This window comes from Grus americana, chromosome 3, assembly GCF_028858705.1.
Source record: "Grus americana isolate bGruAme1 chromosome 3, bGruAme1.mat, whole genome shotgun sequence".
In the NCBI taxonomy this organism is placed as follows: domain Eukaryota; kingdom Metazoa; phylum Chordata; class Aves; order Gruiformes; family Gruidae; genus Grus; species Grus americana.
Genome location: NC_072854.1, coordinates 81382174 through 81400075, shown reverse-complemented (window position 1 = coordinate 81400075; position 17902 = coordinate 81382174). Strand labels below are relative to the sequence as shown.

Sequence of the window (17902 nt, the reverse complement as noted above, 5' to 3'; positions counted from 1 at the left end):
TGTGCCTGCTGACCACCGTGCAAGCACAGCCCTGGGGTGCTTTCAGCCACCTAAAGTAGCAAGTGGTCTGGGGAAGAGATTTGAGAACCAAAGGCAAGGAAAGGACCACATGATAAAGTCAAGCGGTTGAGTCACACAGCTGGACTGGAGATTTCAGTCTGTGCTCCCAAGGCAGCTTGCGCATTTTTCAATAGAGCAGCAGGCACAGCATATACAACACCTGGGCAGATTTTTGAAAGGGATTTACCAGACCAAGAAGCCACATCATGGAGAGGAAACACCTACAAGGTGTTTTTAATTCAGAAACAGCCACTATCTCCTGCAGAGAGGAGAGAAGCTGCTGAATAGGCAGTGGTACTCACTGAGGCTTCTTTGAAAGGCTGCATCAGCCAGGTTGTGACACATTCCTACCAGCTCACATCGCTTTTAAGTTGAGAAGAAGGAGGGGAAGAAAAAAAAAAAAATCTAGCACTTCATCGATGGAGTTGCCAATTCCCTCAACAACTATGACCACCAGGTCTCTCTCTCATCTTAGCTGAGTGCTGTAACTATTAATCCTCTCCACTTTCACCCTCCCAGAGCCAGATCTCCTCTTGCCTGTTAGCTTTCTGGCCTTTTGCCAGATTTCTGCCTTTGCATTCCTGGATACATTAAGGCCCAGCTTAAGAACTATGATGAAGCACACTCCCCGTCAGGACACTGAAATCCTTGGCAGGCAAGAGCTTGCTCTGAGATTGCAGGTTCAGATCCAGACAAGCTGCAGAGGACCTAACGCAGAGAACTCTAGCCCGTACCAAGGACTCTAGCCTCCACGTGACCATGCCATAGGTGGACATCTACATCATTGCCGTTAGTTCTGGTCAGAAAAGGCTTTGGGGTTTGACAAGAGCACACAACTGTAACCTGACATAGGAGATTTAAACTGTTCCTGAAAGGCCGTCACAGATGCCTGCCTACATGCGTGTTTACTTGTGCAGCCCAAACCAGCATTTATTTTGTCCCCACTTGCAATAGGAGAACTCCAGCTATGGTATAGAGAGCAGAAGCACCCAATCATTGGCCCTGGTGACACAAAGTTGATCAACAAACAAAACTAAAACAGAAGAGTTCCTCACAAGGCATCTTTTAAAAATGAACAGAAAGGAAAGAAATTAATTCTAAATCTTCATTAAAGTTCTGAACCCGCTTCACATAACGAATGCCTGTATTTCCTCAAGTCATTGTGTTATTCATGGTGCTGGTGAGCAAAGAACTCTGAGCAAGTTCCTCCTGAACCAGTACTAATTTAACTCATCTCCAAAGAGTTAAGTGCAACTCAAACGTTGCATCAGCAATGCGAGAGAAAAGAAAAAATGTAAATATTCTTTTGTAAGTAAATCCAAAACTAAGAAAAAATTCAAATCAAAGCACAGGTTCTCAGACAGACTGCTTGAGACCTTTTATTCCTCAATCTTGGAAACACAGGCACAAGATACTATTAAAACAAACCAACTTAATTCAAGAAACTATTTCCCATAACCTAATTTAAAATTTTAAACAAACCTCAAAAGAAAGGAATGTGTCCTCTACGAAACGTTCTGCTGACTTAAAAAAAAACCTGTATAAATTAGCACACATGAGCAGCAATTTCTCATGAATGTTAATATAACCACACTAAATCCAATAAACATGAAAGAAGAAAAAAATTGCAAGCAACGTAGTTATTGCTTATCTGGAAGAAATGCAAGTTAGGATAAACAGGAATTTTATTTTGTCCTGGTGACACAGCAGCAGTAACACTTTCTAAGTTCCATCACCAACGTCCCACTGACTGCCAGTACAGTTTAGGCCCTGAAGCACTTCTATTGCTTTTGTAAATACAGATGAGATTATTTCCAAAAAGTTAACAAGAGTAGCTACTTTTCAATTTAAAGGAACAATATGCTGTGCAAATGCACTGTAGGTGTCCCAAAAGTCTTCATGCTGTATCCCTTCCCCCACTACCTCAAGTCCACTGTCTAAGTCTAACACTCATCACATCAGACTTTATTATGTTGAAAGTTCACTAAAGCAAGAAGCATCTCTAATACTTGTTTGGATGGTGCCTCGTACACACTTTCACTGTGAGAAATATGTTGTAATTATTGCATTACCGAGCTGGGGAAAAAATTCCATCAGTTAACAAGAAATAGTTTAAACTGATGATAGGTATTAACAGTTGATGGATACATATACTTTCTGTAGGTGACTCTTTACCATAAAAAATATTAAGTGCAAGACATTTAAATAACTACAAAGTCTTCCTTCCTGAAGAAGTATATTAATATTAGAACTTCAACATCTCTTCTTAGAAAATTTTAAAGTGTCTGAATCCAGCTAATTAGCTGGCACAATTATGAAGAAAACAACTGGCAGCCAATACAACAATACATTGGGAAGATACAAGACTCTACATCACTGACAGCATATTGAAATTTAAATACCTCTTTACTGTCCCTGGAAGATCCAGACTGAATGGAATTTGATAGGAGAATGCTAAAATATCATCCACAGCCTTGCTTATTTCCTGTAGTTCTTTCAAAGAAACACAGCCAAGTAAAGCAGTGAGTTCACAGTCCTGTGACTGAATAAGCCTATCTTGTTCTTCAATTTCTCTTCTTAGCTGTTGATCTTTTGCTTCTAATACAGTCAGTCTTGCTCGGAGGTCTTCAATTTCTTTCTGCATAGAACAGAAGCCTGAGTTTACTATGAATCCTGTTAAAGAAACCCCTCTGCCCCTAGAAAAATGCAGTACAAGTCTCAGGAGTAACACAAATTAAGGTTGTCCAAGTTCGCACAACATTAAATGAAAGAATTTGATTGCATTTCTACATTTCTTACAGTCTCTGTGAAACTTTGCAAGCCACTTAAAATATTATCTCCACACACAGCCTGAATGTCTACCATTATCCATACAACCAACAAGAGGGGTCTCTGAAGTGCTATCTATAGATTCCCAGCAAAAATCAAAGCTCATAATTCCATGCTCTGACCATATTCCATCCAGCTACAAAGAGTAATTAAAAAAAAAAAAAAACCACCCCAAAAAAACCCAAAAACACACACACCAAACCTTTTTCAGGTAAATAACTAGGCATTACAAAACTGCCATTAGAAATGACCGTGTAGCTTTTTACAGTAATTCACTTCTTCATTCTCTGTAAAATGGCAGTAAGAATATCTCTTCACCCAAAGTGATGTTATGGAGATAAAATTAAGTGGTTTATGAATCACTCAGATGCCATGTTGATTAATGCTGTAAAAAGAGCCCATTCACAAACTAATAAAGCTGCATCCAAAAGAGGGTTTGAGTGGCATACTGTAAAAGGGTTCTGGGGCCAAATACTGAGTAATGAAGATAAAGTGATATTCTGAATATCTAAAGAAGCACTTTCCATCTTGAACAATGTATGAGGCAGGGATCCAGGGAAAAAAAGGCATGCTCATATAATTAAAGACTCTCATAAAACATATATACTTTGCACAGATAATTGAGTCTGGCATTTCTTTGCTTTTTGAGTGCTTCACTTTGAAATCTTAACATTATTTTAATGTTTTCAATGTAATTTAAGTGAAGTTTAGTTCATTAGTGCTCATTTTGTCAACAAACATATTTTCAAGTTTGTTGCACCGCAACAAGCTCCCCGAGTATCACTTAAAACAAGAAACAGTCCTTGCATGTTAAAAGGCTGACTGGCTCAAAAATTGCAACTTATATTAGTGCTGCACACTAGATTAATCAACTATTTTCCTCCTTTTTTTGGTTATAGATTTAGCGACAAGAGAACACAGTGGTCCATGTTTCAACCCACAGGCATTTGTCAAGAACAGAAAGGTCAGCAGGTCAAAAACATCAGTTTTGTTTCCTTCAGTCTCAAATCAGGCTTTTAGTGTGCACAAAGGACAATTCTGCTTCTGTGTTACTGGCTTGGGAATACTGCCAAAATCTTAATAGGCCCCACTTAATACAAAGACCTTCATATTCTTTGAAAACGTAGTAATTGCAATCACTGCAATAAGCAACCTACATGGGAACAGAAAGGGATATGAACAGAATTTGGTTTTACAAACACACTTTTAGCACTGAAATGTTTTTACAACATAAATAGATACCAGAAGCACACAATCTGCATTCATGGAGAGAAAGCTGTTCTGCTCGGGAATAGTTCACAGGCATTCTTGAGCGAATGGAAATTTTAGTCAGTAAACTGGAACTCTCTCACGTTCTTTTCCAGAAACGCGAAGAAGCCTTTAATGTCCTCTTGATCAGCCTCCAGGGACAGATAAAAAGGACTTAAAGTCTCAGCATGGAGCAGCAGATGATATTCGGCTCACTAAACATAAACTGGAGTTTTACTTTGTGGATTCGAGTTTAAACTGAGATTTCTAACACAACAGCTAATCACTACTGATTGTAAGCCTCCAGCTTCACTTATGGTCTGGTGTTCTCCAGGAAGTACAGACTGCAATAGAAACATTAATACGTACATTTTAGATACTGACACGGGCTCTCAAATCCCTGAAGACAAATGCAGAACCAACAGGAGAGAGGGTAGAAGGAAAGGAAAGTAGGGCTAAGGAAAAAAAAAATAATGATTTCAGATCCTGTGAGATTTTGGGCAGGAACAATCAATGAGGGATGCTGGGAACCACCAAACATCACAGGTCAGCCTTCTCCAGAACCTCAAATTCATGATAATTTTGATCAAATGCTCATAAATAGCGTGCCTGTACAACGATGGGGCTAATTTATCCCTAGTGTAACTAGATAATAATGAAGATTCACCAAGAGCGAGTATAAAAGCATTAGCTGGTGTGGACTTTAAGTACAGCAGTTTTCAGTTTAATAGCTTGAGGTGGCCAGCTGGATATCTAGATTATCAAAAATAGTTTTCTGGACACTGACAATGTTGAACTACACTATGTCTGCTCTTATATGTTGATGAAATAAATCCAAACAACATAAAAAGGTGATGACGAGGATAGAAAAGTCATTTCTTCATCTAACTAAGGTTTTGCTAATGGCCATCTATCTAAGATGCTCTTCTCCATTTTTTTGGGGGGGGGGGGGGGGGGGGGTGCGGGTGTGTGTATTTAAGTGTATACAAAACACACAGATAATTATACTATCTGATTCACCAAAGGAAGAAAAGTATCAAAAATAATGAGATTTCAAGACAAGGTCATGGGGGGGGGGGAGACAACTAGACCTACTAGCTCTCTAAGATATCACATTGCCGAGTGTGATTGCCAAGGTTGAAAAGGAGATGAAACAAAGACTTGTACTAGACAGTAAGCTGAGATTTTTGAAGGACAGTGAAAAGAAAGAGCTAAATTTTGCTTAAAAGGCTTGCAGACTTAAAATTGGAAAGAAGCCATCTTAAAAATATTCCATTTGCCAAATTACCACGTTGTGACATCACGTGTCAGTGTAAAGTTATTGTTGGCAAATGCCAACTGCTCTGTGATGATTCCTTCATCCTTATGAAACGCATCAATCATCTTTCAGGAACAAAAGCTGGTAAATCATGCATTTATGGTAAATTCTAATCAGAAATGGATGAAAGATTGCTTCTTTCAAAATTTTTTGTCTTCAAATAACTTCTGAAGATCAGCAAAATATTGAAACGGCAAATTAGAACATAAAGAGCACACTTAAAAAGATAATGAGGAAAGTTAAAGCATGCACACAAGCCACCAAGCCTTCCAGTTCTGCTTCTCTGTAATGAGATTAACACAACTCCTGTGGCTGCCATCTCCAATCATCACTTAGATTATCAACTGGACTACAGCCAAGGCTCTAATTGCTGCACAGAAGCAAAGTCGCTATTACAATAAATTTATTTAATTCTGTGTGACAGCTTACAAGCTTTTCCCCACACAGCACTGGTTCTATAGACAACTTTGCAGTCCTGTTACCTGTAACCATTTCTTTTCTTGAAAAAGTTGGTTTCGTTTTGTGGCCGAAACCTGTGTCCTCTCCTGGTAAGTGGATCTCCAAAGTTTATGTTCGTTTTCGTGCCAAAGCTGGGTTTCTTCATGTCTAACCCTTTGAAAAAAATGACAAAAAGCTAAAAATTAGCATTATCACTGAGTATCGACATCTCAAAGATTAAATAGATCAGAATGCTACCTTTTACCTTCTGAGTCATAACACTCCACCACCAGAATGATTACATCTTAAACAGATACAGTTAGAGAACAAGAGATTTTTCCTTGGCATATCTTCCTTTATTATCTCAAACATTTACACTGTTTTTACAACACGCTGAAGAAGGAAAAAGGAAAACTTGTATAGCTTTAGGCTTCCCCCAGCTTTTTCATATTTCAGAAATTTATCCATCACTGCCTTGAAAGAGACAAAACTAAGGCATGTAATTTCTATCAATACAGAGAAAAATCTCTCTTAGACAGAAGTTTAGAAACTTGCCAAAGCCCTTTTTGCAGCTTCTGTCAGCTTTTGGAGACTACATTAGAGATCATCTGGAGTGTCTGCTCCACGATGCCAAATTTTACTTCCCTCTTGCACAGCGAGTTCTTTCAAAATTGCAGTCAGTGGGATTCCTCACAGTATAACCCTCAGCTGTAAATCTTTGCATGATTGGACCCCAAGGTAATCAGGGCATTACATTAAGTGTCAAGTCTATAATCAGCCTCTCAGAATGCACCTGCAAACAATGCAAACCTATTTTGTCTTGCACGTTCCTGCATAGGGGCATGCATGCTTGCAAGGCCAATTGCATTTCTGTGTCCACCTCTAGAGGCAAGTGCAGGCATTTCCACATAAAGGGTATGGATGCATTTCAATATCTTGCTTAAAAAAAATACTGTCTCAAACAAATGATGTTTTTGAAGCATGATTTCCCATCGTAATCTTGCAAAGCAAATACATCCATGCCACACACAAAACATGCATCTCAAGTCTGGTTTAAGCATAATTAATCACACAATTATGATCTCCATGCACAGCTGTTTAACAAGTGTGTAGAACAAGAGGCTCCCATCTCTTCTGCAGGACCATCAGAAGGCACGCATGCTTTACTCCCTCTCTACGGGCTGAAGAATGTACTAAAGAGCAAAATAAAACTCTAGCACGAAAATAAATGGCATTAATACTTAAACAAAATAGACATAATTACAGTGTAACTGTATTTCTATAATAACAAAATAGATCAGAGAGACACCCGTGTTATGAGGTGCTGGGCCATCACTGTGTATGTACCTTACAATCATTATAGACTGCTGCGGCTCCAGCTGACCGCACTTCCCAGCAGCTCTGAAGCCTTCTTTTAGCAAGAGCTGCATCTTTCTGAGCACCGTATGCAACAGAAATTTCTGAGTGCTGGTCAAAATTTAGGAAACATTCCACAATAAAAACATAGGTTATTCTCAGAACCTCCTTGGAAATCATCTGCCTAATTGGTACTGAGGAAACAGAAACGATCTCTCTGATCTCACCAAACCTAGGTGATTGCACAAACACAATATTGTTCCTAAGCTAAGCATCATGAAACTTGGCCGCTACCACCTGCCCCCAATATCCTGTGTCTACACCGAATGCATTCACTTAAAAATTCATCTCATCATTTAATCAAGTAAAACAAAAACGGGCATGAATTTCAGTCTCACGTGTTAAACAACCTGCTATACACACTTTTCATTTTAAAAGTTTCTTTATTTGCAAAAAGATGAGACTGGCTTAACCACAGGAAAACTGCAATGATCTGGTCTTCTGGGGACAGTCTGATCATCTTTTTAATTTTCCAGGTGAAAAAGAGAAATCTCAGCTATATTGGTTTTGTTCTGATTCAAAATGAAAATAAAAGCTGAAGCCTACAAATTTTCCTTGAAGAAGTGGTCATGTGTTTTCCACCCTGTACTATCTAAAAATACTGTTGAAACAGAAAAATTTTAAACACCCCTACTGAAGACAAAGGGTACACTTGCTGCATCAACAAGAGTCAGACCACAAAGCAGTGTGAAAGGCTACAAGAATCAAGCGAGAGAAAGAAAGGGTGTCACAACAACAGCCAAACTCAAAGAAAGGAGTGTGCACAAGACAGGAAAGTGAAGAGGATATTCATCTGACCCTGAAAAGTGGCACTGCTCTCACACCTGTGCAAAGAGAAGAGTTACAGATATAATCATACAAAGAACAGGAACACTTTCAATAAATGTATATTATATAGATGATACATATTTTATATGTATAATTATATATACATTATATAGGAAAAAAATAAGCAGACTACGTATTTCAAGGATGCTTTAGTGACTCAATGAAGACAACACCACCTCTAAAGCCAAAATCATTACTACAAATTAATGCATATGTGAACTCATCTTAACCACAAAACACAGAATGTTGTATTCTAATCTTTTAGGAATGGTAAAACAGCTTCTTAGGGCTTCAAAAGGTAGAAGGAAACAGTACTGAGGGAGTGCAGTTTGGTTTAAACCTGCCTCATTACTAAATACTATAGAGGCTAAAAATATCCTTAAAAGTCTCAAATATCTCAATAAAATCCTATTATCTGTACTGATTTTATCCAATTTTCATGGATATAAAAAGTTACACCCAAATGTATTGACTAGCACATTGCAGTCTTTACATGTACAAGCTGCCAGAAAACAAAATGTTTTTCTTCTTTAATTTGTGCTACTGCATTTGAGAATAGCTTCCAATACCTATGAAGAGTCCTCTTACTTCTAACAACAGTAACCAGTAGCATAGCTGAAGAAAGACCTAGAAATAGAGACAACTTCTTCTTCCTAAGCTAACTACCTCCCTTGGGTCATCCAACACATCTCACGTTCCCCCAATCTTTGAAGTTGTTATCCCTTCAAGAGAAGGCTGAGCATTTATTTTTGTGACTTTGTACAGTGCTGAGCACATTACTGCCACCTAACAAGTGACGCATAAAAGAAAGCTCCCAAAGATCTATGCATATAAAAAATGAAGCTGTTTTTACTTTATATTTAAATATCCTTTCATTGCCTGAAAAGGAGCATCAGAATTAACTCCACGGGGAACCGTTGCTCAAGCTGCCTTGCTGTTGTATGCTCAAGCTGCCATGTCAAGGATTCAATCCCATTCCCACTCAACATCAGTGAGAAAAGTTCCATTTAATTCATTAGTTCATCATGATCAATGTTTTTCAGGGCAATTCTGAAAGAATTGTAGAAGGAAAAAACAGGGGAGTGGGGAGGGTTCACAAGCTTCATATTGCTATGTTAGAAGGTCCTTAAAACTCTTTATCAAAATTATTCATAAATTGTATTCCGCATTTTGAGAAAAAAAGAGAAGCATCATATATACATAAATAAGGAATCAACAAACTTACCGATGATCGGCAGCCCAGCGCAATGCTGCTTGAACTTGTGTAACGAACCTGTCCAAAAAACTGCTAATTGAAGGATGCCTTGAAGGAAGCTGAAATTTTAAAGAATTTTTCTCTTTCTCCAGTTCTTCCAGTTTCCGTCTAAATTTATCAGCTAGAAATTAAATATCACAAAAAAAAAAAGTTATTTAACAGTGACAAGAAGGTTCCATTTTACCTAAGAGAAGAAAAGAGGTTGATCAACAAAAAGTAAACTCCACCTCACAGATGGTTCTTCCCCTTTTGATAAAAATATATTGGTCTGTTTTGCTCAAGGATGAATTACTAAGACTGCTATGGAAAACATCAGATAACCAGGACGTTATGCTACTTTCTTCGATGACAAAGACAAAACTGCAGGCTTCCCAGCACTTTCACAGAGTTAATTCAGTAAGGCTCCAAAGAATTGGCTCAAAGTTGGCTCATCTGTGCTCTTTTCCTAGTGTAACAGCTCTGAATTCAATTCTAAGAAAACTCCTACTCTTCACTGCTCCAGTTTTAAAACAATCTTAGATGGCAGTTATGCATTTAAAGTCCGACCTTTTAAAAAATTGCATTATTAGGTCAAGAACTGAAGAATCACATATGATATCTCTGCAACATATTTCCAGCAGAAAACGCACATGCAATTACAGCAATTAAAGAATTATCGCATTTTAGGCTCTCCTGAATTATGTTTACTTTATCATCTAACAAAAAGATTTACTTTCAATGTTAAATAAAAATAACAATGGTCCTTAGGAGAGTGCTTTGACTGTACCATAACACTATACATTTCTTAGAGTAAACACTCCTCTATATAAGTTAGTTCTTCCTTTGTTTTCTTTCCTTGAGTAAAAAACAAAGGAACATATTTCAAATTACAAATTATTATTTCTGGTACGCATATTCTCTATTCTCTATAGTGCCACTACACTAGCAAAATCACATACCTGACAGATAACAAGCCTGGCTGGTCCAAGCCAGAACACCTTTGATGATACATTAGTCAAATCAGAGAGTTTTGAGCTAGCCCACAAATGGAAAACCTTTACAGTTCAGTACTTTCCTCGTGACCTCGCTGCCTACAATTTTGCATGATTAGCATTCCTTCCCTTCTAACATTTTCAATATAGCATGTTACTATCAGAATAACATCCATCTGTGCATGCTTTTTACTGCTTATTTTCTTTCTTTATCCTCAAAGGGATTTTAAGAAGAGGGGTTGTTTACATTTGCTGCTTTGGTGAAATGATCCATTTTTACAATAATCTATCATTAGCATTGATCTCCCTTTTGCATTCTGAGGTGGAATAAAGACATAGAACATACTAGTGAGACTAGATTTCCTCCCTAGGCCAGCTGACCACTCCAGGATAGTTAAGCTCCTGTTGTTTTTGTTATTAGGGTGCAAAATGCTGCCAGAAGGGTCTTGCTGAAAAGATCACCACCCAAGTTACTGCAGGGTCCAGGCCTTGCCCCAACAGCCACAGGTACACATGTGCATACTCTTCTTGCAATGTAGAAACACCTTTTCAGCAGTGGAGGTGAACCACACCTGTGGTGTGTTTCTCAGGGACCACAGCTGAACGGATTCATCCCATCACCACAAGGAAACTGGAATTTGGGCCCAAATGAGACTTCTGAGTCCATGCATCGGCCAGAAAAATATATCAGCATTCGCATTTCGCATGGAGTTTCAAACACAGCCATCAAAAACACCACTGTTACACACAAAAAACTAAGTGTTGGATTGCGATCAATGACCACTGAATGCCAAAACACATGGAAACACCTCCTTTTATTCAAACCATTCGCCACTGGGCTTCCTGTGTTCCCCGAGCAGGAGTTGTGGCAACCCTCTACAGCCATTCGACGATGTTGTCATTGTTCTTCAACATAATTATGCTCACGCTGTGTGCATGTGTCCAGTTGTTTCACCGTTCTACTCCTACCATTCCTGGCCCTAGAAACGGGCTATTTTGAGAAGAAAAACAGATGAGGGGATGCACGTGCCAATTCATTCTCTAATTCTTGGCTGCATCCTGCTTTATATATTCCAGTCTACACAGAATTCAATTAGTTTCTACTAATAGATGTTTCTAAATAATTTGTTTCACTGGTAATTTAAAAGTACTATTGCTGGCCACATCTGCTCATCACCTCTCAGCACTAAATGATGGTTTACCCTTTCTGTATTGCAGTTAGGGGTTACGTCTCAAGAGACTCCACCACCACTGAGCTGAACATTATAGCACTCGGCTTTTAAGTTCCCTCTCCTGGAAAGCAGACCCCTCGGTTTGACCCGGCTCATGTCTTCAGTGGATGGGAGAGACCAAGGCACCTCAGTGTCAGCTGCGGAGCAGGGAACCATGCAAATAAGGCTTATCTCAGTCAAACTTTCAGCACTGCACCTCAAGAGAGATCTGGATCAAGCAGAAGTAATGGAAATGATCACAAGTCCAGCAAACAGGACGTGAAAAAGATGTCAATAAGCATGGTTCCTCGATCTAGTGGAGATAAAGACTGAGGGGAGTAACTTCCAGTACTCTTATGTACCAGGAACCTGCAAAAAAAGCAGTAATACAATGCTTTTCACCTCTCCTCAGAACTTGAGTCCTCAGTAACAAACCTGACGCAGTAAAGGAGGTAAGGAAAAACATTAGAGATAGCAGAGCACTAACTGCTTGGGACAGCCAAGAAATCTCCCCAGTGTTGGTTTTCAGGTCAAACAGCTCTCAGGAATAGTTCTGGCATAGTTCTTAAGGTCAAAGCCAGCAAGATAAAATGTGTTCTCCTGAGATCCCTTCCCATCATATTTTCTAGGATTTTCCAGCCAAGCAGCAGACACAGAAGGCCTTTGCTGGTCATAAGTCATCAGACTCAAGGACACCACTTTCTTTTACCTTCATTTTAGTCTTTTAAATACATTATTTCAACACAGAAAAGACCTTCACAGGATCCCAGAGCTCACTGATGGACTGAGACACCAAAAGAAGCCACATGCGCTCAGATACCTCCATCACACACAAATGCTTCATACTTTGTTCCTCTGTCCCATACTTCACCTCCAAATAAGTCGCTTAACAGACAGCTTACATGCAAAAAGCAGTCTCCAAGTTTGAGGAAGTTCTTAAATACAGGAACTTCAAATATATTCAACACATACTGTTTTATAGACAAGCATCTGGAATAAGGTTTAATTATCTTTACCAGCCTTTTATTTCACTGTATTTTGTTGCTAGCTTGCTGCCTTGTAACAGTCCTACAGATACCCTAGACAAAGCTTCTACTTCAGTGCAAACAGCAAAAGTCAACACTTAAATTACCCTCCATCCCAATCCGTTATTGCCTGGTGTACTTCAGCCATCACACTCAAAGCCAACCCAGGGTACAGGCCTGGGAGATGCTGACTAACTGCTCTTCTCATTAAAGATCATGTTTTGTAACAGCTTTGAGCAAAGGAAGCAATTTCCATAATTTTTAATTGACCATGTAAGAACATCTGGCTACCTCTCTACTTTTTACATATTCTGATATTAGTTTTATTCCCTTGAAAAGAAGGTTCACTTTATCAAAACTATTTATCATCATTTAAAAAACATTTAAGAAAATCATCACAGTAAAGGTAGAATATCATTTGCTACATACTGCATATATTTATGTTTATTTATGTCTGCTCTTTGCTGATAAGTGGGAAGACAATCAATCATGCTATTCCACAAATTGCTGGACATGATGGAAGTGTTTCTTGATAGTTCAACTAAAGAAGGCCATTTGATCCTGCCCCACAATCCTGTAAAAAAAACAAAAAACCCAAAAAAAAACCAAAAACAAAAACCACCACAACCCAACACACCCAACAAAACCACAAAACAAAAAAACAACCATCCCTCTTTCCCTCACTTCCCCCCAAAACACAAAGGATCTAAACCAGGACTTGTGCGGGGTTTACACGTGTAAATCACACACAGCAGCCCTAAAATCTTTTTCTTACTTGCTAGATACTTCCAGAGCCAGGTAATCTCCCCAGCATTCACTTTCTTAAAAACTTAAAGCTTCCAAGATGACTGAAGTGTTTTTGTATGCTCAGCAAAGATATTGTTAGCTATTTTGTAAGAACTAAAGAAGTCCCAGGTTCAAACACAGTCTGTCTTCGAGCAGTCTGTCTCCAACTGCACACAGGAGCAGGCCTTTAGAGAGGAGACTAAGAACCAGAGTGCAAAGTGCCCCATTACCTTGATACTGCTCCTGAACCTCTAACGGTTGTCATTAGACAGGAAAGACTTCCTCAGCAACACACTACTCCTAGATCACTTCACTGCTTTGAGGGGAAAAGGAGAAAGAAAAAAAAGAAAAAAGAAAGAAAAAATAGGTGGACATCTATCCACCAGAAACTTCTCTTTTCTCAGGCTATCTATGCTTTGGTGTCCAAAATATACTACAACAGAGAATTTCAAAATGGAATTATGAATTACATAAACACATACCCATTTGGCAATTTTAAACCTAAACTCTGATGATCTTATCATGTGTTTCCTTTTTTTTTTTTTACTGTAAACAAAACATTTCATCTTCACTTTGCCTGCACATTAATAACTTAGGCATCATCACGTTCAAACTGCACCACTCATTTTCCAGGACAGAGACACTTACATCAGCTAAAGCAATGCTACAAAGGCTAGAAAGTGAGGAGTCTAATGCAGAGCTTGAATACGTGCCTGAAATGCAGCTGGAGAACAGACTAGTAAGCAAGGTGTCTACAGCCCAATTACTAACATTGGCCTTCTGCAAAATTACTTGCAGGAGAACACGTAGACCTATTAATATCCAAATATGATATGTAAAGACATATACTGTGATCAGAAATGAAGGCATTACAAGCAACTGGAGTATGCGTGTGCTCTCAATTTAAGAATAAATTAACTATTTAACAGTACCAAACAGATACAGAGTAGAAGATATTCCTTGCAAGTCCTGGAACACTGGATTCACGTAAAAGGGAGCTTTAGATTACATTTTAGTTGAACAGCTAGCCCTTACCACGTGCAGCCTGGTCACTGGTACAGAGCAAAACCTTTTCTACCTTCCATTCAGCCCTGCATATGGAAACCGACAAAATAAACCCAGTGCAGACTCAAACCAGACCCCCAGGCAAGGCTGGCTCCAAGAAGGCACGGGGCTGGGGACAGACACTGGAAGAGCCCGTAGGAATGACAGGAGCAGCAGCTGTACCCAGAGCTATGCCCACCCGTCCGACTACGTGGACTAACAGGAGCACATCTGCAGAGCAAAACAGTTCAGCACTGAGCAACCAACATCCGCAGTTCAGAGGGTCTTGCTTCAGACTAAGTTCAGTGCAGTCCCACAGACTGAAGGCCAGTTAGCAGTTGGAGCCCCTCGGGTACACCTCTAGAGCACATCTTCAGACTTTGTTCCACCTGAAAGAAAACCAGTCCACGCACTCCAAGACTGCTCTACAAAGCAAAAGCAAAGTATGGCAAACGGGACAACTGGGAGATTCCCTTCAAAGGCTCACATACCTAAGCTGAACTAAAATACTATTTGGGCCAAGGTCCTTGGAATACTTCCAGCAGTCAGAGGGAAAAGTAGCTCCTGGAAAGGCCAGTAAGCAGAGGCTAAAGCTTTCCAGACAAGGCTATAAGCCCCTGCGTACCACAGAAAAAATGTTTGTGTTCAGTTCATAAAAGGCTAGAGCATAATGGCTACTAGAACAAAACACAAACCAAATTACCCCACTTACCCACCACTTAATTTTTTCCATTCCAACCAAAAAGGCAACTTTGTGAAATTTAGCACTCCAGCTGTGCTCCTGATCTATCAAGATGACCTTGAGGAACAGCTGAGCAAATCAAACTCCTGGCTGCTCAACATCCTTTAGAGTCAGAAGCAACTGCTACAGAAATCACCTCAAAGTGGGAGGGCTTTGTAGAGAATGCTACAACTCCATAATTCTTTGTTTTGTGTATATTCCTCACTTATTTGGTACTCTTAGTACAGGTGACAAACCCTTCTAATTCCTGCTTTACCCTATCAAGATGCTAGATTGATCTTTGCCTCTGATTCTGGTGCTCAAGTTAAAAGACAAGAGTACAAGAGAGTAGGTCTCCTGCATTCCCAGCCAGACTCAAGGCATCAGAGTAGCCAAAACACACAGCGATGACCTGATGTCACATTTGATGCCACAAGCTTCCCCAGCTGCAGGCAACATCAGCTGCCTACTGTGTCTCCACTCCTTTTTCTTTCCTAGCAATGAGAGGAGACATCAGTATGCATAAATCGGGTGGGGGAGGAAAGGGAAGGAAACCTGGTACTCAAAATAGTCCCTGCGAGAGAAGTAACAGAGAACAGCATCTGAAGGATTTCTTACAAGTACTGCTCAAGCAGACTCCCTGCCTCCCAGCAAGCTCTGCATTTCCTCCCCGTGTCAGTCCATATGAGTTATAAGCCAGGAAATTGCTGCATCCTTAACACACATATAACATTTCAGAAATTAACGTACCGAATGCCAGCATTGCAACAGAGTTGGGAAGTCTGAAAGCTTTAAAAAACACAAGAACATACACATTTCAGCTGTTATACTTCTTATAAAAAGAAGCTTGACACATTGGCAGATATTGATTTTTCCCCTCTAATTCATGTTAAATTTAAGAGCATTCATTTAGGCTCTGAACAAAACACTAAATTCTCAGAAGTTTCACTGATGCTTCCCCCAAAGCACAACACCAAGTTTCCCACCTACAGTTTACATCTCAACACTGAAAAGACTATGTTGTATATGAAACTTCTTCCCAGAAGGGTGCTAGTGCAAGCCTAGTGTAGCCTTTCAGCATAAATTTTGACCAGTGCCCCTATTTCGCAGAACATCCACAGCAGCAATACCACTGACAGATTGCCATTCAGATCTATAACATTCTCTGCCTCTTAGGAATAACAGTGAAATGGAGCGGTGATTTATGGGCACAAGCTGTAGGACTCGGTAGGTTTTGTGAGGGTGTAGGTACAGTTACTTTCAATGTCAGCAGGAAGATGAGCAAGAAGCCACAAAGCAAGAAAGGTTTTTCCAGCATGCCTCTGGGAAAGGAGGGGTTGAGAGCCCAGAGGGAAATGTCAGAGTCCTGACTCGGGTGATTAATCTCTTAAGTTACTTGGCCAGCATTAGAAAAATTTTGCTTTCCCATGTTTCTTTCTCATTATCGCCTGGCAATGGTGTAGGCTGAACTATCCCCACAGCTGTTCTTTCTGGGCTGAGTTTAAGGCACATCAGGACTATCTGGATAAGCCTACATTACAATTTCCTGTAACGTGACTATCCTGCACGCAAGGTAGTTATTATTTGCCACTATCATCTCTGAGAGAAGCCTCCAATGGAGGCTCCAATTGTACAAGGCTCAGACAACAGAAGAAAAAAATCCTACTCCAATGAATTTACAATCAACAAATGACAGCCAAAGAGACAAATGGAGAGGACAAAGCATCAGATATACGATATGGGTGAAAATTATGTACAATAATTTCAGCATACCAGAAGGAGCTTAATCTCCTCTGCTCTTAATCTGACAATTCTGAAAAACATTAAATTTTGATGGTATTTTTAATAGCAAAGTTTTTAACAGTAAAAGCTTCATAAGTATTTTACATTACAGCATAAACTAGTCACTTCCACAATTATTTAAATGTGGGAGTAATTACATTTTTTAAAGTGCCTGACATGTATAACAGTTGCTGAAATAGTGGGCAGTTTTCTGTATGTGGCAACCCCTTACTCGTCTTTGTAACTGCACTAAAATAAAGGTACAATTCCATACAGTGTCTATCCCATATAGTCCTTATCTTCAGATTTGCTGCATTTGTAAATTCCTTCAAACACCACCAGAGTTTTAATGTGTAAGCATTTTTGGAGACATCACTCCTGGTTTAGTCAATTCACAATACAAAATAAACAGTGCCCTGTTGACTGTTTGCTTTTCATCGTCTTTCATAAACATCAAGTTTCCAATGAAACCACTGAGACATCTACATTTCCAATATGACTTTACAATAAAAATCATTTACAGTAACATCGAAAGATACATTAAAGGAAAAAACCAAGCTGATTGCTGGTGTACTTTATTTGATACCAACATTATTCTGTACACAGTGCTGACAGTACTGTCACTACATATGAAATTGTGCAGAAATAAAGAAAAACATGTACCACTGATTCCAGGCTAAATCCACATTTTTTAAAAAAGTAAGGCTATGCAGCACAATGGCATAGATGCCTATTGTGAATTAAATTCTACCCTTAAAAAGATCCCTCAAGACAAGGAAGCCAGCAGAAATCAATACCAAGCTCCCGTGGCTTGCAATACAGCCTCTTCTTATATTGGGGATGGTAGAGGGAGAGCTTTGGTAAAGGCTTCCAATCAGCACAGTTCACATCCATGAGCAACTGTCAGCTATATAGTAATGTCGACTGTGGACGATTCAATCCCAGTTCACTATGTCCCTTTCCTTGCTCC

General features: G+C 39.4%; 1 protein-coding gene across 11 annotated transcripts in view; it reads right to left on the bottom strand.

Moving 5' to 3' along the window:
- The window catches only part of DISC1 (DISC1 scaffold protein), a 208207-nt gene that overhangs the window by 136665 nt on the left and 53640 nt on the right, over positions 1–17902 (bottom strand). For all 11 annotated transcript variants that reach the window (XM_054821736.1, XM_054821737.1, XM_054821746.1 and 8 more), the window contains 3 exons: positions 9363–9513; positions 5938–6067; positions 2463–2698 (listed from right to left, as the gene is read on the bottom strand). In XM_054821736.1, coding sequence (XP_054677711.1) covers positions 2463–2698; positions 5938–6067; positions 9363–9513 — 517 coding nt within the window. The remainder of the gene's footprint in view (positions 1–2462; positions 2699–5937; positions 6068–9362; positions 9514–17902) is intronic.